The following is a 22,113-nucleotide window of genomic DNA, read 5'->3' on the forward strand; positions in this document are numbered from 1 at the left end:
TTTTAGTTAGAGGGGGAATGAGCACAGGAGACAGGGACCTACTAATTTGTGAGGGAATGGGATCAAGAGGACAGGAGGTAGAGAAGGAAGATGACAATAGAATATAATTTGTGGGATCAAATAAAGAGAGAGTGTTAAGAGGGTGCTACAAAGGAATTGAGCCGATCGCTTGTCAAGGGAGATGATATCATTTCAAGTCTGAGCTTCTCAATTTCGTCCTTGAAATAGGAAGCAAGATCCTGGGCACTGATGGTAGTTGGAGGATTTGGGGCAGTAGGATTCAGAAGAGATTTACATGTGTTAGAAAGGTGTTTGGGGTTAGAAGCCGGAGCATAGATGAGCAATTGGAAGTATGTTTGTTTTGCAGTGTCCAGAGCATTTCTATAGATGTGGTAGATACCAGTATATGTGATGAAACCATTAGAGGTACAAGATTTACACCAGTGACATTCTGCTTTACAAGCAAGTTTTTGTAGAGTTTGTGTTACTTTCGTGTGCCACGGTTGGCAACGAAGTCTATGCAGAGTATGTAGTGTCACTGGAGCCACTTGATCAAGGGCAGTTGCTAGGGTTTGGTGAAAATTGAGTACTGCCCAATCAGGGGAGGAGAATGTAGAAATTGGGGAATAGAAATACTGCAATTGATTGTTTGATTAGCAATCAAATAAAAGTTATTGTTATACATATATACACCCCATGCTGTATCAGCCCTGTTACATTCAGCTCAAACCAAACATGTTTCTTCAGATAGATTCAGAAGTGGGAACTAGCTCTGATGGCACCCTCAAACATCACCATCAAACGATGTAGCACCTTAAATCCAGCTACATACCTTCCATATGTGTCTCTAGAGACACAAAGGGTGGGAGGTGAGGAGACACTGGGTGATGATGAGTTTGGCAATACGAGGTGAGACAGCACAGAACAGTAAACAATAATCACAGCAACTCAGTGAGCTCAAGGCACAGCTAGAGGGGCGGGGGAAGGTCAGCCCACAACGGCACCAAGGAGGGAGGGCACGGATGAGAGGGAGACCCCCAGGGGAAGAGGAGGAAGCGAGAGGGGATGGGGGAAGAGGGTCCTCAAGGAGTAAGGCTAGGTAGCTGGCGAGCAGAGTTAAAAGTGGTGAAGACAGGAGGAGAGAAGACCCTGCTCAAAGGAGCGTACAATCTAAGGGGAGGGGAAGACTGACAGAGAGACACAGGGGAGAGAGGGAGGAACGGAGGATAAGGATAGGGTGATTATTGCTGTGAGCTGTGATTTCTTGCACTTATAATTGTACATTGAGACATGTAGCAGAGGCTATGCAAATTACATTGCATTTTTATTTCACTTATACACTTGTTTGTCTCTTTATGTTACATTTTAATATTTCGCTCCATATCCAACCAGTTAGTTTTTAATGCATACTTAATAAAAATGTATTAAAGGTCTAATTTCAGACCTTTCTGGAGTGCCCCACCTATACACATCTTTTTTCTTTCTTGTCTAGAGTTTATGTTTGGCCAGAAGTCACTATGTATGTATATCATCATCATCATCATCATCATTTATTTATATAGCGCCACTAATTCCGCAGCGCTGTACAGAGAACTCATTCACATCAGTCCCTGCCCCATTGGAGCTTACAGTCTAAATTCCCTACTATAGACACACTCACACACAGAGACAGACAGACAGACAGAGAGGGAGAGACTAGGGTCAATTTTTTTTTTGATTGCAGCCAATTACCCTACCAGTATGTTTTTTTTTTTTTTTGGAGTGTGGGAGGAAACCGGAGCACCCGGAGGAAACCCACGCAAACACAGGGAGATCATACAAACTCCACACAGATAAGGCCATGGTCGGGAATCGAACTCATGACCCCAGTGCTGTGAGGCAGACGTGCTAACCACTAGGCCACTGTATATCATAGGTCACCTTAGATTAATAGGCATTACTTACATAGCTGGAGTACAGGCAGCTCTAGATGGAGGGTTGTCCAGAGGGCGGAGCGCCTTCTGCTGATTGCTCCACATCATGCAGCTTGGTGGGCGGGCTGGAGTAGCTAGTAGGAAGGCCTTGTTTCCATAAACCTTACTGAATAGTACAAAGCTGAAGGGCGGACAGACTGGTCTCAGGGAGGAGGGTCTTGTATTGCAATGCAAGCTTCTTTAAAAGGTTTTTTGTACACACTGATGATATCACTAAAGGCAACTCAGGGTTATTATTATTTTATATAAGAGACAATGGAGGTTACAGGCTAAATGTAAGTTGCAGAAAAGCCTTGGAAGGACTTGATTTATTACAAATAACATTTTGATAACGCAGAAGAACACTAGTTGTGCTTCGCTAGGGCAGTCTGACCATCGACACAATATACATACATTGTGGCATCCCTGTTCTATGCAATATGACAAACTTTAACAACAGAAAATTAATTTCTATATACATCAAAAACAGTGTGTTTTCAAAAAGCCATATGCTGTCATTTTCCTCCATCGATATGTGTGAAATAGCGATTGGCACAGACTAATCTATATGTTTTTGAAAAGGAATGTACCATACTAGCTGGGGGGTACACAGCATTGTTGCGCCAAACGAGCAAATAGTACATTGTATTCTGCATTTATTTTTTTTAATGCAGAAAAAAATAAATGAATGTCCCCCCACATGCTTTCATCCCCACACTGCCCAATAGATGTTCCAGTACCTGTACTACACAGAATTCTGATTGGCTGTCAATCCAAGACAGGAAGCATCACAAACGTAAGAAAATATATAAAAGTGCAATGTCTTAAAACATTACGCTAGCAGAATATGGATTTGTGCACTAAAATATTCATTATTGTAGAGTTGACATGATGTAAATTGGTATTTATATTAATATTGAGGTCTCTAACCAAGTTGCTGGAAAAATCAACCTTGATTCACAGAGACATCTGGTATCACAGGAAAAATAACCAAAGATTTTGAATAAATGTTCTTGCCATAACAATATTATTATGTTAATAAATAATATGTACTGCGCATGGGTTAATATGTACGTAAACAAACATTTTTAAAAGCATCAATTGCTGTTTATGGATACTGAGTGAATCGGTCTTAAAGTCTTAACTGTTTGATGGCTCAAAAATAAAATAATTTATTATTTTGTTAATATCTTTATATAATAAAAGGATTGTTTTGATCATTTACAAAATTGACTACGGATGTTTTCATGGATATATGAAGTTGTGTGCACCACTCCATACTGCTTATAAGACAGCATCTAATGATGGATGACATCATTAAGGTTGATATATTATACGGACACATTTTAATACATATCTATATAATAATAATAATAATAATAATAATAATAATAATAATTCACTGTTACCAACTTCTTTCATGGCCAATTATTTTATTAACCTTTGCCAATAGCATTTATTCGTCCTATGTCTCAATCAACAGATCAGTTATTCATCCGTGGCTCTTATTGTGAAACTACAAGTGTCAGCATACCCTGCCAGCATTTGGCTGGCAGAGCTTGCTGGGGCTTGTAGTTTCACAGCAGGTGGGGAGCTACAGGTTGTCCAGGTCTGGTCTAGACCCTTTATTTTTATACTTAAGATTTTCATTTTACCTTTCCACCTTCCTATTCTATACCAGAAGAGAGAATGATCATTTAAACTATTAAAATAATAATGAGGTAGTTCATAAAGCCCCTGTACACAGTGCGGAACAGTGTAGACGTGGTGTGGGCTCAATTTGTGAGCATCAACGAACAAACTGCAGTAGAGCCTGTTATCTCAATATTGAAATCATTTCGATGAACATCTCCTTTTGACCAATAGAGAGGAGGTGGTTAAGAAGTATTGCTGCATGGGAGAGTTAGCAGGGCTGCACGCAATAGAAGCTGGAGTGCTAAATATTATATGTGCTTTACATTTCTGTTATAAACGCAAACATTTAATCGATAAACAGCCAGCTCATATTTAGTAGAAAGGCCATGTGATCTAGTTACTGACTTTATGCTCTAATTATAAATGGCTTCTTATATCGGAGACATCAGTGGATTGTCAGTAATGCAACCAAACATGTACAAGTTATTTTGCTTAATACAAATGGAGAAGAAACCACACACACACACACAAAAGCTAAGGGCTCATTCACACCAAAAAAGCGGCAACTGGGAAAAATGCAGTTTGTTATTTTATTTAAATGATACAATATCACAGCTTGAAAAGGTCCATCAAGAAGAATGTGTTTTATTTTCCAGTAGGTTAAAAGGTTATGAAAAAATGTTTCACAACTGCCAGAAAAACGTCTTTAGGAAAAAGTCATAAAAGACGCACCGATGCTTCAAGAACTATAGGTTTTATTAGTTGTTTTAAATGATTCCTTTAGTTCAAGGATCATGAACTATTATAAATAGTATTTTTTTAGTTCTGAGAAAAAACAAGCATATCCAAACTGGTAAATAAAACTAAGTACAATGGCTAACTAATTATTGCTATAATAATGTGTCGAAACTACGAAGTTTCTTATCTCAAATGTTTAAAACAAATATGCCACTACTCTGTGAGAAAGGGCCATAGGGCCCTGAGCTACGTTGTATTCTGAAGTTACGACCTTCAACCCATACTTTAAAAGCAATCTACTTCTTTTAAATAGGGCTTTATTATATTTAAATCAAGAAGCCACTTTTGCAGTCATGTCTACTGACTTTCCACCCAAAAATATCTTATGCGATTTTCATGTGTTTAACCAAAAACATGGCATGGCCAGGCACAAACTGTATCTATATACACACCGCATGTGAACAACCAGCTACATACAGCAATACGATTCTGCACATTTTAACTACACCAACATACAGTTAGATTTACACTGTACTGCAGCAAAATACTTATGATGAACCATCTTTTGTTTCAGTGTTTCAGACGATTTCAGTAATGTGGACTGCATTACTGGTGGCCTATCATGACAAATGGCAGTAGGCAGAGAATAAACATAAAAGTAACCAATGTAACCAATTTTAAAGGCAAGTTGCTTTTTTTTTTTTTTTTTTTTTTTTACGAAAATACACAAAACTTAAATTTCTAATTATGTAGAAAAAACCAATACCAAAAACCTTTAAACTGTTCTCTCATCTGGCCAACAAAAACAGAAAAACAGGCCCAAGTAAAGGAAGTGATCGGTCTACATATCCTATCTCCCTTTTGACTGCTAGTAAACCATGTTTCCACTCTAGGTAGTCAATTACACTTTGCCAAGATCAGGAAACCAGTGTAGTAAGCTACCAGGAGCAGCAGCCAACCGAGCTGCTGGCCCAAGAGCTACTGACGTTGAACTCCTGGGAATTTGGAACTTTTGAAATCCAATAAGTGGGCTGCTCCCTTTTATTGTTTGGCTCAGACTTGAGGTTTCTTCAAACAGAATGAAATTATTTTCCAAAGATGGCATTTCCTCTGAGCTTAAAGGAAAACTGTGATCTGTGGAAAGAAAAACATGTTCACAGATTATAACCCACTCCCCAGCACATTGTCTTTTAGATGTATTGCCCTATAAAGTATATTATGGAGCTAATTTAATAAAGTGAGAAATTATTTCTTTCCTTTTAACACACCTGCAAATACTCAGTCACCATTTTTGGTTATTGGGCATAAATGTCTCTTATGTCCAAGTGTACTGCTTTTCAATGTTGCATCACAACACAATCACATAACATGGGACAAATACAATTCACTAAGTTCCAAATAAATTGGCTTCTCAGACCAGGTGCAGAGTATTATTTACTATGGGTCCATTCACTTTCAATGAGACTTTGAAAGCTTTAAACTTTCTTCATTGAGACTTTGTTAATCCCCTTTAAAAGGGATAATTACACAAACTGTAGCAGGACCAACTTGTCTGAAACTGGCATGCCAAGGTTTAATATTATTGTTATGTGTTGAGCTCATATCCAATCCTGGGATGCCCTCTTTAGCCTGGTACTGTACCATCAGTTGCTGAAGATACTCCTAGTCAATTGCAACTTAGTCTAGGGTATCTATACCCTTACGGCCAAATTAATCCTTCCTAAGAGAAAGTTGTACTTGACCTCTACATGCAGCCTAAAATGTTGCCCTGCAGCTAAGGGGTCACAAGAAAAACCACCGATTTAATGCCCACTGTAATCACTGTGTTCTACGGGAGACTAGAGTTTGCAAGGTCATGTATATATGCAATCAAGTGACCCTCTAGAAAACGAGCACTGAAAATGCAGGGATAGTCTCTTTCAGAACTTCAATCTCTATCCCAAATTAATTTTGTTAAGTTTTGTCATTAAATGCCAGAGGAAAAGGGTGCAGCAGGAGTGCCAATCAGCTTGCGATTTGTCCTTCTGCTCAGATGCCCCCTTATACACCATTTAAGTTTGGCAGAGTGGGGGTGTTGTTTATTGTTTAGGGATTAGGATAAGATAGTAATCTTTCCACCATCGGACAATAGAAGTTACTGATCTGGCATTTCTATTTCTGTGGACAACACAACATAAAACCCTACTCAGGCTCATTGTCTAGGTGTCATCTCAGAGCTGCCTTTGTTCCCTCCATCCAATCTGTATCCAAATCTTGTTACATATACTGAAGAAACAGATCCATAATATGCATGTCATACACAAGACATTGCAAAAACTTTAATTCATGCACTCCTTATCTTCTCCATGGAATACTGAAGTTCACTTTATATGGGTCTTCCCCATACTAGACTTTCATCCTATCAATTTATTTTGATCACAGCAACTACACTATTTTCCAAACAATCTTTTTTTTTTTAAATATAAAAGTATTTCTATTGAGATTTTCACAACAAACAAAACAAATTACTACATACTAACTAATTACCATATATATATATATATATATATATATATAATCGTATGAAATGTGGCCATACAAGACAAGATCATGTGAACCATTATAAACATGTAGATCAAACACAGTACATTAACAGTATTACAAAGTATAGCAACTTATCAAATTGTAATCTGTAACATTCAACAGGTTGTCAGCAAATTAAGATATCAAACAAATCTGCACAAAAAGCTATGCAGGCCTGGAAGCTAAATATAACATTAATTATTTCTTGACTCAAAGAGATCATTCTCGTGAAGATGAAGAACATATTGTGACTCGCACTAGTGGTGCCAAACCTTGTGGTATTTATGCATGGTTTTACGGCTTTCATACATAACCTGCTCGTGCCTCCATACTTCTGTCACCGGATTGGTCCAATGGAGGATATTAGGGGGTCTGAAACCACCCAGCTCCTTACTATAACCACCTTTGCAAGGGAAGTCAGAATAAATATATATTTAAAGAGCAGGTTGCCTAGGCTGTCTTGGAGTGTGGTGCCAAATAAACAGACCATGGGACAAAATAAAAAGGGACATAGGAATCGTGAAAGAGATGCAGTCCCATATCTTAACCCAAAAAGACTGGACAACAGGGCACGTCCATAACAATTGCCAGGAAGTGCCAGGGGCGACCCTGCAACTATGACACTCAGGACTATCATGTCGACCCATCCTGCACAGCCTTGTTGGGGTCATATGTACTCTATGCACCATGTAGAAGTGTATTTGCTGGAAACAGGGACAAGAAGTAGCATCTCTGGTAGTCCCCATCACTATACTCCACTCCTTATCAGTGATTACACCCAGATCAGCCTCCCATTGAGCTCTTAGTAAGTCCAGGCCCCCGGGGACACTTGGGGGTAACAAAAAATGCATACAGAACAGATATCGTCCTACAGGAACCCACAGAGCGCAATTCATTTTTAACAGGAGAATCTAAAATTTGGGGCAAACCCATTGGAAACTGCGTGCTCAGGGCATGATGTAATTGCAAATAATGGAAGATTGGTGAGTTAGACAACTGAAAAACATATTTTTAACTGTTCAAATGATTGTAAATGACCAATTGTATACAAATGACCAATGACATGTATTCCAGCCCTTTTCCAAATCACATTACCCATCAACTTCTTCAGTTCCCTAAAGTTAGGATTATGCCACAGCGAAATACCTGGGTCCAACCTCTCACCCGCCAGTAGACCATGAGATACTGACCAAATCATAGAGGCCTGCCATATTATATGAGCGACCCGGCCAGGACCGTGCCTAGTTAGCATAACCTGTATTGGTCCAAGGGAAGGGTCCGTCTGCTTGCCCAGAATGTACCCGAGAGCAGTATCCCAGGATGTGTAAAGCCATAGAACTGGGTGTGTAAGCTGGGAAGCAGGGTAATAGATTTTAAGCCTGGGAAATGTAAGCTCTCCCGAGTTTTTGGTCCTACATAGGGTATTAAAGCATAACCTCGCTCTCTCACCACCCCCAACAAAATTAAATGCTTGTTAATTTTTTTAAACACATGTAGCCATAAGTATATAGGGAAGTGTTGTAGAGGATATATCTATTCCGGCTGTACAACCATTTTTAGAATCTTAATCCTACCAGTAACTGGGAGAGGGAGTTTCTGCCAGGTATGGGATTTATTTTTAAGGTAATCGGGTCAATATTAAGTTCCACATAATCAGACACCCGGGTCGTAAACAAAATGACCAAATACTTGAACCTGGAGGTCCACAGCAGTGACCGACATGATACATGGAGGAGGTTGCCATCCCAGTGGGAACACCAATGATTTGTTCCAATTGATCTTAAGGCCCGAGAAAGTACCAAAACCCTCGATCACCTCTAAAAGGAGAGTCGGGGACCTATCCGAGTCCTCCAGGAAGACTAACATATCATCCGCATACAATGCTATGTGGTCTGTGACCTCTCCCATCCCTATGCCTCCGATGTTCATGTGGTAGCAGATCACATATGCCAAAGGTTCTATAGCTAAGGTTAACATTCCGCTTATCACCGAGTTATTTTAACACGTCGAAGGGGCTAAATCTTTTCCAAACTGGACCTTCGGGGGGCCTATAATCTCATATGCATTCGGGCAGTACACAAATAAAAGACCGCATTTAACACCCGCTATGGGCCTTACGAATATCTCATCATGCCCTTTAGACTCTGGAACATGGCTGGGGCATTACAAAGTTTTGTTAATGAGATATTCAGGGATCACCTCTATTCTTGCGCAGTGGTCTATCTTGAGGACATCATCTTTTCTCAAGATATTGATTGACATCGTGTGCATGTTGCAAAAGCATTGTCCCGAATCCGAAGAAATCGACTATTATAAACTGGAGAAATGCTCCTTCGAAACCACTTCTATGCCCTTCCTGGTTTACATCATCTCGGGATCCAGCTTTCGATGGATCGAGAGAAGGGCCACGCTATCCTGAATTGGCCATGTCCATCTGGTCTCAAGGCTATCCAGCATTTCTGGGCTTTTCAAATTAATACAGACAGTTCATTCAAAATTATTCTAGTATTATTGCCCCCATTAAAGCACTCACCCAACAGAGAGCAGATACCAAGAACTGCTCAGGAGGCCTTTTTATTCCTTAAGCAAGTCTTCTCCTCTGCTCCTATCCTCAGACAACCAGAGGTCTATAAACCTTTTTTCCTTGAAATGGATGCTTCTGCTGTTGGAGTAGGTGCTGTGCTCTCCCAAAGGTTGCTAACCAACAAACTCCTACCTTGCGCCTTCTTTTTCAAAAATTTCTACCAACCAAACGGAACTATACCATTGGCGATAAAGAACTACTGGCTATAAAGTTGGCCCTTTCTGAATGGCGCAATCTCCTGGAGGGAGCTCAGCACGTGGTTACTATTTTTACAGACCATAATAACCTCTTGTATCTTCAAACAGCTCAATGCCTCAACCCCGGTCAGGTTCACTCGTCTCTTCTTCTCCCGCTTCAACCTCCATGTGACTTACAAGCCGGGCCATCTGAACAAGAAAGCGGATGCTCTTTCCCGGACCTTCGACTCCAGTCAAGACTCCAATTCACCTTCTTTGCATCCCATCCTGGATCCCAAGTGTTTGATAGCTCTTTCTGTGTCTCCTACCCCTCCTCCTGGGAAGATACTTTGTTCCGGTTTCTCTTTGGTGGTATCATGCCTCCAGATTTACCGGACACACTGGATTCCTCAAAACCTATGAGGTAATTTCTCGAACCTATTGGTGGCCCTCCCTCCGGTCTGACGTCAAAGAATTAGTGGCTGCTTGCAACATCTGTGCCCAACACAAGTCTTCTCGCCTGACTCCTATGGACCTTCCACCCAGTAGAGGATTTAACACCATTTGGGTCGTGGTGGATCGCTTTTCAAAGTTGTCCCAATTCATTCTTCATGTGGGCCATGCTTCCTCCTCAGTTCGGGCACAACATTTCATTAAATAAGTATTCCGGATCCATGGCTGTCCTCAAGAGATCGTTTCAGACAGAGGGGCCCAATTTATCTCAAAGTTTTGCTGTGCCTTATGCAAGATTCTTAACGTTCAGCTTAATTTCTCCTCTGCTTATCAACCACAATCTAATGGACAAACGGAGAGAATAAACCAAGATCTTGAAACCTTTCTCAGGATATTTTCTTCCTCCAAATCAGAACAACTGGGTTGATCTCCTACCCTGGGCCAAATTCGCTCACAACAAAAACTTATTTCATGAGTCTACCTCTTCCACCCCATTCTTTGTGGTTAACAGGCTACATCCTTCGCTCCCCAAATTCTCTGCCTTCCAACCTGTCCATGTTCCTGCTGTTGAGGTTCTTCTTCGAGATTTTGCTATTTGGTCTCGAGTTGTTACGTGTAATCCTCCAACTGCTATAAACTCTTTGCGGACTAGAAACGTCAGGCAGTTCATGCACTCAAAGTAGGAGACAAGGTGTGACTCTCCAACCGGAACATTCATCTCAAAGTCCAGTCAATGAAGACTGTTCCCCGATTTATCGGACCTTATAAGAGTCTACGTGTTATCAACCCTGTCTGCTGTAAACTACAGCTTCCTGCTTCGCTCCGTATCTCAAATTCTTTCTACATATCCCTTCTCAAGCTTTTGATCATCAATATTCTGCTACTACTTCTTCCTCCTTGGTACCCAAATTTCAACAACTGCATCCGCAGACCCATTCCTCTATTTAATATATTCCCACTCGTCTCCCATTGGTCTCTCTTCATTGGTGGGGTATTTAAAGCACCTGACATAGCTATCAGCTGCCTGTTCTTTGTGCTCACTTCACTGTGGTGTTGGACCTGGCTCCCTATGCTCCTGCATACTTCCCTGCTCTTATAATTGTAGTTTACTCCACGCTGTATCTGCAGACCATCTGTATTGAAATCCACGCTGTTCCAGTGACTCTATTACCCGCTATTTAGTGTCACCTCCTCGTGTACAGCCTACAGTTCAGTGCTATCTATCCGCAGACTAACTGTATTGGACCTCACGCTGTTCCAGTCCCTCCAGAGTTTCCGGTTACCATTAGTTACAGTCTATCTGTTCTCCTAAGCGGGTCTGTCTGGTGCTCACCCATGGGGCTGCAAAGACCATAACCTTCTTGCGGGGGTTCCTGGCTAAGATCACCTGTTCCGTTAAGACTCCGCGCCTTTGGGTAGAGTGGTGCCAAACTTGGCAGATCCAGGGGGATCCTAAGATCACCCTTGAACTTCGTGACAATGGTATTCTTCAGGTGTCCACTGGAATGGGACATAATCAGGAACAAGGAAACCACTTGCTGCTCAGATAAATGTGTTGCAGAAAAACAGAAGTGTCATGTTTTTCATTTGCAAACTAGAAAAATATGAAACTAGATACAAATGTGCAGAATCAAATAATAATTCAGGGATAACTTAACGAAAATGAATACTGAAATGACAAGGTATAAATAGAATCATTTAAACTGGCATAAAATAGAACCATAATCCCCTGATCACATTCTCTGACAATAGATGCTTTTAGATTAGCATTCAAATGAAAACATCTAATTTAGTGCCACAATAATTTCTTTCTATTAAAATACATGTTTTAAAAAAGAATTAAGTGAAATAACTTAAATATATGATCACTGAAAAGAATAGGTTTCAGAAATGTGCATTTGTGAATATATTTATGGAAAAGGAGGAAAGGGGTGAATAAAATGTAAATTTATCCCTTGAAGGTCTCCGTTAAGCTCTTTAAACCCCCTATACTGAATAAAGTAATATGACATGCTTTCCTTTTTGGTGTATTTATTCATGCATACACTGATTTTGTTAATATCTTAATGTAGTAAATAAAATTGGATATTACCATAACATGATTCTGTGGCAGGTGGATTCATCTTCTCAATCTGACCGCCTTCCCTTGGTGGAGAATTTGGAACGGCAGACTTCTCTAATGTGTTCCTAGACTCAATTAGAGATATGTAGAATTCCTCCAGGGGGAGGGGCAGACGATCTGCATCATTAGGTTTCACAAAGTCATTTGCTTGCTGTAAAGAAAACCAAAAGCAGTATAGTTCACACTGACTAGTCCAAGTCTCACTTTGAATTTTTGGTTATGGATAAAAAAAACAAACTTCAAGGCTTGTTGTGTCACCAAATAGATGCTGACCTCTTCATTGGGTTTTTCTTCCTGTTGCTTATTTATGTCTACTGAAGGAGGCTTTGACACATGAAGAGATACTGTACTGCTGCCTGAGAGAGACCAATTCTCATCCCATATATCTTCACCAGTGGGAATGGCTTCTAAGTACGGCATCTCGGATTCTGCCTCCTCCGTTACCTGAAGAAAGATGGAAATATCTATAACCTTTTCAGTACAAAAACTCTCCACTCAACCATAAACTAAGCTAAGCTTTAAAGATATTTTAAAATAACTTAAGGTAAATCTGAAAATTCTGCAAATCCATCATTAATTCTGACGTTAAGACAAAGCAAAATCTGCATATTAAAAGTGGCATCTAATGGGCAGATTCAATTCTTAAGAACTCGGGCCGCACACTATTACCATTACTACGGTAATAGCTGCACATTATTACCGTTACTATGGAAATTTCAATGCTGATTTTTGCTCGCAACTCTGAGCAAAAATCTTTGTTAAAATTACCTTAGCAATGGTAAAAATGCACAGCTAAAGAACATCACGGGGAATTGAATCTGCCCCTAAATGTTTATTTGTAATTTTAACTCCTGGAACAATTAGCTTTATTTTCTATGCACTAGAATCCTAGAATAGTCAAAGTTTAAAATCAATTGAACTTTGGCCAAAATCTAAACTGAATCCTAGGTTGGGTGCATCCATAGTATGAACAAGCAACTAATGGGGAATTAAGTTAGTGTTATTAGTGACATTTAGTGCCCTGCAGAGAGTTCTACTACAGGCTATTCTGCACAGACAAAATATGCCGGATAATACATTTGGGGATTTAAGTTATTTATTCAGTTTTCAGCAAGAAGAGGTTTAACACATTGTGAGCAATCAATTAAAACTGCTATGTTTTACTTTATATATGTAAAAAGTAATGTATTTATCTCAGTTGTAAATGAATACACAAGACACTACACGCTGTATAAGACTATATAATGCTGCTCACATGAAATTTAAAGCCACACATGTCAACATATTAGTCTGAAGAACAACTTCATCATCAGGAGTATCCAAAACAAGGAACCAGGATTTAATCTCAGCAGTGTATATTAGTTAAATGAATGTCACTTGACTCTATACACGTTTTATTAAACATGGCACATATAAGTGACACATACTCTAGTTTGTGATAAAGTGTCTTGCAGCAGGGTTTCCTGGTCATTTAGAGGCTCCACCATACAGGTGTTAGTATGCACTGGAGCATCCTGTAAATCTTCTAGTGGCTGCTCTGAATACTGGAATAGGTAGTGCACAAATGGGTTACATTTCTGTGAATTCTGCAAGAAGAGCGAGATGTTTTCTGTTAGTGTGGTGATCCAAGTTTACTCTGCAAAGAATATACAACATTATGGCCATTTACTTTACATCTAGAGTGTTGATAGATAAAAAAAACAAAAAACAAAAAAAAAACCACGAGAATAAAACAAAACACTTTATTTCTGTGAATAAGGAAGAATTCCAAAAGTTATCAAGATGGAAAAAAATCTATGGCTTCTAAGGGGCCATTTCAATTTGGCCACGTTAACATACAATAACGCTGTACTAATAGTATCGCCGTTAATACAGTAATTTTAACCCGGATCTTTGCTTGCGGCCCCGAGGGTTACGAGCAACAATCAGCGCAAAAATTACTGTATTAAACAGTAGTAGTGCACAGGCACACCTTAAAATGTTGTTTTAGTCAGAACAATGGAATACAGTACCGTCTAAATATTATGTACAGAGCACAGATGCATAGTGTGTACTAACAGAAACATGCACACTCTCCATTAAACAGGAGGGAATAAAAATAAAAAAAAAAGCTAGCGGTAAATGCAATCTATTTTATATTTTGAAAAAAATATTCTTAAGCAAAAACACTCTTCGGACTACTGCAAAATATGTTCTGCAATGTGCGAGTCTGCCTATGAAGGCCCAATTTATTAAGGGATGTAAATGTCAATTTTTGTGCATACAATCCGCAAAATGACTGTGCATACCCAATACCGGACCATACGCCACAGAATGCAGCCACATTGAATTCATCTTCAAGTGCAAGGGACATTTACTACAGCCTACAATTTCAGGGAGGTAACAAGTCATGGAAGAGGTGTTTGTAATCAGGAGCCACTGAAAAAAATTATTTTATGTACAGTAGACATTAATAACATCCTAATAAATGTTTTCCATGGGAAAACATAAAATAAAAATAATTTTGGCTATATTATTAACATGTAACTTTTTTCCTGAGTGTTCTTTTGTGATTTTATATTCCACTTGTGTTGGTTGTATCCTGCAGTGTCTTGTCTAATAGAGCAGAGCAGACCAACACCCGTATTCATCACCACATGTACATCCGCTCCTTGTTGAATTTGGCCATACATATTTGCGTGCGCTTTAAAAAAAAAAAACATATATTGCGCTCAATATGCATGCCTTAATGAATCAGGCCCCGTGTGTGGAGATAAGATGGAACACACACTGCTTTCACAGAAGATCACAGGAGTGGACAGAGGTAATGTGGGCGCATTCCAAAAACATGTATACTGATCAGAAAAAACTCTTAAGCATATTGTTTAAGTATGTTTATTTGTGCATCTATATACTGTGTATATACGTAGAAGTGTATTTCCTCATTCATTTTTTATCTCACTTGCCTTGTAAAATCCAGGCTCTTGGGCCATGCTGCCAAGTCTGTAATTCATCAGAAGCTGGTGCAAGTAAAGGTCTTCTTCAGATGAAGTATCACAAAGAAAGAGATACAACTGGTCTAATACATATTGAAGCACCACTCCAACCAAAGGGCCCCTAGTACAGTGCTTTTGGAAACACTTAATAGCTTCAGTTGACCACCGATCCTACAAGCAAAGTAATACTTGTTGCAAAAGAAAAGATCACACATCACAGTATGATTTTGGTAATATACAGAGCTGCAGTTTGCACCTCATTAATTACCTCTACAGGCTTCACAAAAGCTAATGACGATGGCACTGCCTGGGCAGGTAGGTTCATATAGCAAGCCCTAAAAATATTTAAAAAACAGAAAACAAAACATTAACTGAACATATTTGTTTAGTTAAGTGAAGCAGAAAACATTTACAGGTAATAAAAGGATCACAAATAATCAATAGAATCAGAAAAATAAACCTATAAAAAGAGGGGTTGGGTACAGATTTTCGATTGTGAAAATTCCGACCCTGAGGAGACCTACAAATAAGAAGCGCATTTAGGGAAAAACGATTTAAATATAAAATAGACTTACCTGAAAATCAACGCTGCACATCTCCGATGGCCCCAGCATGCTGACAGCAACCGATTCCGAATGAAGAGGTGTCTGGCGCTACACTTTGACATCATCGCGACTTGGAATGACGCCTAAATTAACATTATTCCAAGTCGCAATGACGTCAAAGTGTAGCGCCGGACACCTCTTCATTCGGAATCGGTTGCGGTCAGCATGCTGGGGCCATCAGAGATGTGCAGCATTGGTTTTCAGAAAAGTCTATTTATATTGAAATCGGTTTTTCCTAAATTTGCTTTTTATTTGTAGGTGTCCACGGTGTCGGAATTGTGGTAATCGTTTTAACAATTACCACCGAAAAAAGAGAAAGGTTTTTTCATACATTGTAGGTTAGTGTTTAATCATGTATGCAAACCTAACATTGAAATCCCACAAGAGAAAACGTGCTCAGCAAACATGACGCTCACCACACTTAATAAAAGCACAAAAAACTGCATTTCATAAATGTGATCAGCACCCAGAAACAGAATTGTTGCATTTGTTCATTGCGGCTTGTACCTCCACCCCATTGAGGAGCCAGCCCTGCGCCTGTGGCATACCAAATTACTTTGCATATATTTCTGTGTTGCTACTAATTAAATTTTGCAAATAATAAATAGAAAAACAAATGACCTTCTGGTATAGATAGTCTTTATAAAAAATAACGGGGTAACCTTCAGAGTCATTAAGTACAGTACTTATTGGTTTCCTGATGATATTAATTAAATCAATTGTTTCTTTTTTTACACAAACAGAACGGTCTTCATATACGATCGGAAATGCCGTTGTCGATTCTGTTGATTACAATAATTTACTAGCAGAAGTGCAAAGAGCTCTCAGTGTCTGGAAATCAGTTTGTAATGAATCTTGTAACAGATTGATTTAACAGATTTGTACGTTATGTTGGTATACATTATTCTGGAAGATGCCGAAAATATTTTAACAGTCACCCTATCAGCCAGCATGTCAGGGCTGGTAAGTTGCCAAAGATGGCAGACAAAAAGAACAAACTGCAGCCGGGTGTCTTTATATGAAGAGAGGAAGGCATGAATCATAACAAGGGACAACTCCATTACATATACACGAGAAAGAAAAAAAATAGGATTTTTATACTTACGATAAATCCGTTTCTGATTCCATCCATGGGTTGTGTGAGGGGAGTTGGCTCTTAACTAGTTAACTTTTGTTAAATGTATCAAGCTGACAGACCCTTCCCCTCTGCAACAACTGTAGCTCCTCAGTTTAGTTATAAAGTCCCAAGGAAGGGAAGTGAAACAATCCGAGAACACACAGCAGAAGAGCAGAAGGGAGGGAACGCAGTGCCCCCAAGATGAAATCAGAGAAACTGATTTATCGCGAGTATAAAAATCTTATTTTCTCATTCATTAAATCTGGGGGAGACTGCTACCATGAGGACGTTCTAAAGCAGCCCCCCTAAGGGAGGGAACGCCCTGACAGCCCTGCCTGTGAAGCACTATGGGCAAAATTAGCGTCCGAAGACGAGGATACTGAAAGAATGCAATTTAGTAAATGTATGGACCAAGAACAAGGTGGCTGCTCTACAAAGCTGGTCCGCTGAGGCACCATTCCACGCCGCCCAAGAAGCCCCCATTGAACGGGTGGAATGGGCTGCAATCATATCTGGCACTGGACATACGCTTGCCTAATGGTTGAGATAAGCCATCTGGCAATTGTTTGTTTGGAAGCTGGCCATCCCCTTTTATGGGAATCAAACAAAACGAATAATTAATTGTTCCTACGAATATTAGTTGTCCTCCTGACATAAATTCGGATGGTCCTGACCACCTCCAGGAACTCCATAGTTAGGTCCAGAAGACGACGACACCTCTTGGAACACTGAAACTACGATTTCCTGGTTTATATGAAATCCCGAAACCACCTTTGGTAGGAAGGAAGGGACTGTACAGAGCACCGCCCAATCATCATGAAATACAAGGAAAGGTTCTCTACATGAAAGAGCTCCCAACTATGAGCAGAAGCAATAGCTAAAAGGAACATAACTTTCCACAATAGAAAATTAAAACCTGCCGACTTCAAGGGTTCAAAGGGTGGCTCTTGCAGCATATTGGAGTACCAACTTTAGATCCCAAGGTGAAGTGGGTGAAACATATGGTGGTTGTATATTCTGGACTTCCTGCAAAAAAGCCCATATATCCGGCATATCCGCCAGTCGAAGAAGGAAAAATACAGAGAAAGCCAAGACTTGCACCTTTAAAGAAGCTAAACGAAGTCCTGCCTCCAAACCATCATGGAGAAAAGCAAGAAAGAGAGGCAGGTGAAAGGAAGCCATGTGGCAGAGCCTCCTTTCGCACCACCTAATATATGTGCCTGCTTCCAACCCATTTATTACAGATTGAAGGGACTCCGTGCAAAACCTGTCCACCCGCAGGTGAAGATTTAGAATCTTTAAATTTAGAATGGGTTGGAATGAGCAATCCGGCTTGGGAACCAAAAAGAGGTTGGAATAAAACCCCTGTCCTCTCTGGTTCCCAGGAACAGGGGCGATGACTCCGGCTGAAAGAAGAGAGGCGAAACAATGAAGTATCGCCTGTCTTCTTTCTGTATCCCGGGGTAGGCTGGTTGAAAATAAAAACAGACGAGGGACTGGATGTGCAAGATCTATTATGTAGCCCCTTGTCATGATGCCGCGAAACCAACAGTCTTTGGGGGACGCCATCCACTGATCCCTGAACAGAAGCAGAAGTCCTCCCACTCCCGCGAGAAGCGGTGGCTGATAGTCAGGGCTTTCGGCTTCTCTGGAAGCTTGGGTGAGGGACGTCTCGAAGAGTAGGAAGACCTACCTCTATGAGAGTGACCCCCTGTTCTCAAGCGCTCTGGCCTCTACAGGAGGCCTCCCCCCCTGAAAGGGCTGCCGAAGTGAACCAAATCTTGGAGTTCTAGATTTAGGTACATTTACCGGAAGGTAGGTACTTTTGCCACCAGTGGCCTGGCAAATAATATTGTCTAATTCAGAACCAAATAAAACTGTACCTGAGTAAGGCAAAGTTTCTAACGAATTCTTTAACTTAGTATCTGCATCCCAGGACCTCAACCAGAGTGTTCTTCTAGCTGCCACAGCTGATGCAGATATAGAGGATGAAATTGAGGCTCCGTTCTGGGCCGCTTCATATAAGTAACCTGAAGCCTTCTTGAGGTGCAAGGCCAGAGAGAGCAATTCTCTGTCCTGCAGTCTTGCCAACTGGTCATCATATGCCTCCATTGCCTTTGCGACCCATGCAGATGAAAACAAGGGTCTGAAGGAGGTGCCTGCCCCTACATGGATTTCAAAAATTCCTCTCCTTTGCAGTCGGTGACATCTTCCAGGGCGCCCAGCACTGGTATAGTAGTGTGGCGAGCCAAGCATGCCACCGGAGTACCCACCCTTGGAATCTGTTCCCATCGGGCCAGATCCTCTTCCAGTAAAGGATACAGAGCAATGAATTTCAGTGGGATAGTAAATCTACAGACCAGCTGTTTCCAAGCTGCTTCTGCGATCTCAGTTAACTCAGCTGATGGAGGGAAACGAATCGCGCGTCTTCTAATCTTTTTTTTAAAACACCATGATCAGGTTCCTCTAGATCCAAAAGTTCTAGGGCATGACGTACTGCCAAAACCAGGTCGTCAATACCCCGATATCTGTGGGACTCCTCCAGGTCTGTTGCCTGTGCGGAATCAGAATCGTGCAAGAGTTCTTCCTCCTCATCTGATGATCCTTCGGAATGCGAGAGGGACAGAAGAGGATGCGTGAACCGGTGTCGTTTGTTTCTTAACGGAATAGGTCTTGGGGAGTCCAAGAAACCGTTCTACTGATCTAGGCCTCTGACCAGCCGGTTCTCCAGGAGGAGGACCTGGGATAGTGAGTGAGGATGATGTGCCAGCCGGCCTAAAAATCCACTGCCTCGGCCGTCACTGGTAAGGTGACTGACACAGGGGGTCAAAAGCTACTGATGTGGATGGGAGAACTGCAGCAACCACTAGTATCTCCGCTGGCCAAGCAAGCAGTTGAACGTTGCAACAGATTGCGCCAGAGAAGATGCCCATGCCGGGTCCTCCATGAGAGGCGGTACACCAACCTGGGTCTGCGTGGCCTGGACCCCTGCGTCCCAGTCAATACAGAGCGCCCCCAGGTCCTGTTGTCCAATAGGTAACTTAGCTTTACACTTTGAACAAGTAAAGTATTTTGCAAGAGGTGCCTTTCCCTTGTCAGACATGTTTCTGAATAGGATATAGTGTCATCACAACGTAGCAGTATGCAATGCAGTTACACAGGAAAGCTTTTGGCATAGATACAAGGACACAACTAATCCATGACAGGAAGTCAAAAGAAGTATCCTGTAATAACCAATTGATAAGAGTGTAAGTATAATAGGAAAATATATATTAATGCACAACAGTACTAATATACCCCTATTAATAATAGAATATAGAATTATAGAGCAACTAATAATATTCCAATAAGAGTCCAAGTTCCTGTGTATGGAACTCTAATTTTAACAATTTTAAGCTGCAGCTTCTTCATTTAATAAGTCTGCAGCAATCGCTATAGTACGGCTGTATAAAGAGGAAGCATGCACTCTCTTATAGTGCACGCTAGCTGGATACTTTAAAGAGAAAAAAATAAAAAAAATAGCCATAGTAAAAAACAAATAAAAAAAGGATAAAATAAAACAAATCTATGCTAGCTAAAAGAAGTAAGCCCAACTCTTTGGGCACTTAATCTAAAACTGATGGGCTACAGGGGTTGCAGAGGGGAGGGGTCAGCTTTATACATTTAACAAAACTTAACTAGTTAAGTGCCAACTCCACGCTCCCCTCATACAACCCATGGTAGCAGTGTCCCCAAGACTGGATGAATGAAAAAAAAAAAAAAAGAGGAAAAGTAAATACAGTGCTGCCTCTTTATACCTCTGCCCCCTTTATTATGACAGCATTGTTTAAGACAACAAATATTGCATTGAACGTGTACATCTCTAGATGCTTGTATATTTTTACTTTGTTATATTGTCCCATTATCTGCCATTGACATTTTTCCATGTCCTGAAGCATCAGGGGGAGAGTTTAAACACAGTTCAGTCAGTGAAAATTATACCAATCTGAAGGGTTCCTGAACTATTAAGCTGTGTAAACACCCAATGTAATTGTTGTTTTAATGATTGTTATATATAATTTTTATATTTGTATGCTAATTAATGGTATTAGTTAATAAATAGAATGTAACATTTATTATCACATTCTTGAACCAGAGCATTATTATTGATAATTACTCTGCCTATTTTACCTATTCTCATATTTATTTTGCAGACAATTGCAGAATCCTTTTTTGCAAGCAGCTAACTGCCTCCCATTTATAATGTATAAATAATACTTCTTATATAAATTAAATAACTTTTATAATATAAGAATAAGGCCTATTTGTGCCTGAGAGATTGTACTACAAACTAATTATTAAACATGTATAAGTTGTGCAAGTCTCCAATTTTTTCTTTATTATATGGAATAACAAAAAAGTGTCTACTGTAAACAAGAATAAAAGTAATTCAATTACATTACTAATTGAAAACTGAAATATGCTTCACGGGGCTGATCCACATGACGACATCTGCGCCAAGATAACAAAAGCCTAAAGCAGTGATTCTCAAACTGCTCCCTAGGGTGCCGCGGCCAGGGCCGGTGGTAAATAAGCCAGGGAACTACTTAGTCATTATTTTGGCTTAGGGGTGCCTTGAAAAAATAATGGACACCCTAAGGGTGCCTCAAACGGAGAAAATTTGGGATCCACTGGCCGAAAGGCCAAGTTTCCCTTTGTGAACTTTTTACCTATGTTTTATTACTGGTTAAATACACTCTCAAGATGTTATAGAAGTCTCTGTTCTTCATGGAGACGGGCGCTGCCAGGCGACAGAGGATTCGAAACTACTAGTCCCCAATGACTAGCAGAAACTATAGGATAGTATTAATATTTACAGAATAGACCATTTGGGTACGTTACACCCACTTATGGGGGAAGCAAATAACTCCAGGTGGATTTTTCATTTAAGTACTTCTGGTTGAATGATGCAGCCATGTTTCATCAAGGTCCTATGAAGCCTAGTAGCCACAGGAAGTTTGTGTTTAAAATATATTTTTGGGGTGCAGAAAAAGAATATTAGAGTACAGTTCAGTAATACTAATTGGTGTTTAATAGATTTATGTAATGCATTACATAACTTACATGTTCTGCTTTAGAGATCTCATTTACTTTCTATCATCCCCATATTAGCACTTTTGCCAGTTTTGGTAAGCTGCAGGTAGAGAATGGGAGC

General features: G+C 40.2%; 1 protein-coding gene across 3 annotated transcripts in view; it reads right to left on the bottom strand.

The window, feature by feature from the left end:
• Window positions 1-4,158: 4,158 nt before the first annotated feature.
• Window positions 4,159-22,113, bottom strand: part of TDRD5 (tudor domain containing 5) — a 41,182-nt gene continuing 23,227 nt past the window's right edge. For all 3 annotated transcript variants that reach the window (XM_075182298.1, XM_075182297.1, XM_075182296.1), the window contains exons 11-16: window positions 15,466-15,532; window positions 15,168-15,368; window positions 13,650-13,808; window positions 12,496-12,666; window positions 12,193-12,373; window positions 4,159-5,459 (exon numbers count right to left, since the gene is read on the bottom strand). In XM_075182298.1, coding sequence (XP_075038399.1) covers window positions 5,227-5,459; window positions 12,193-12,373; window positions 12,496-12,666; window positions 13,650-13,808; window positions 15,168-15,368; window positions 15,466-15,532 — 1,012 coding nt within the window. In that variant the 3' untranslated portion in view covers window positions 4,159-5,226. The remainder of the gene's footprint in view (window positions 5,460-12,192; window positions 12,374-12,495; window positions 12,667-13,649; window positions 13,809-15,167; window positions 15,369-15,465; window positions 15,533-22,113) is intronic.

This window comes from Mixophyes fleayi, chromosome 8, assembly GCF_038048845.1.
Source record: "Mixophyes fleayi isolate aMixFle1 chromosome 8, aMixFle1.hap1, whole genome shotgun sequence".
Lineage (NCBI taxonomy): Eukaryota > Metazoa > Chordata > Amphibia > Anura > Limnodynastidae > Mixophyes > Mixophyes fleayi.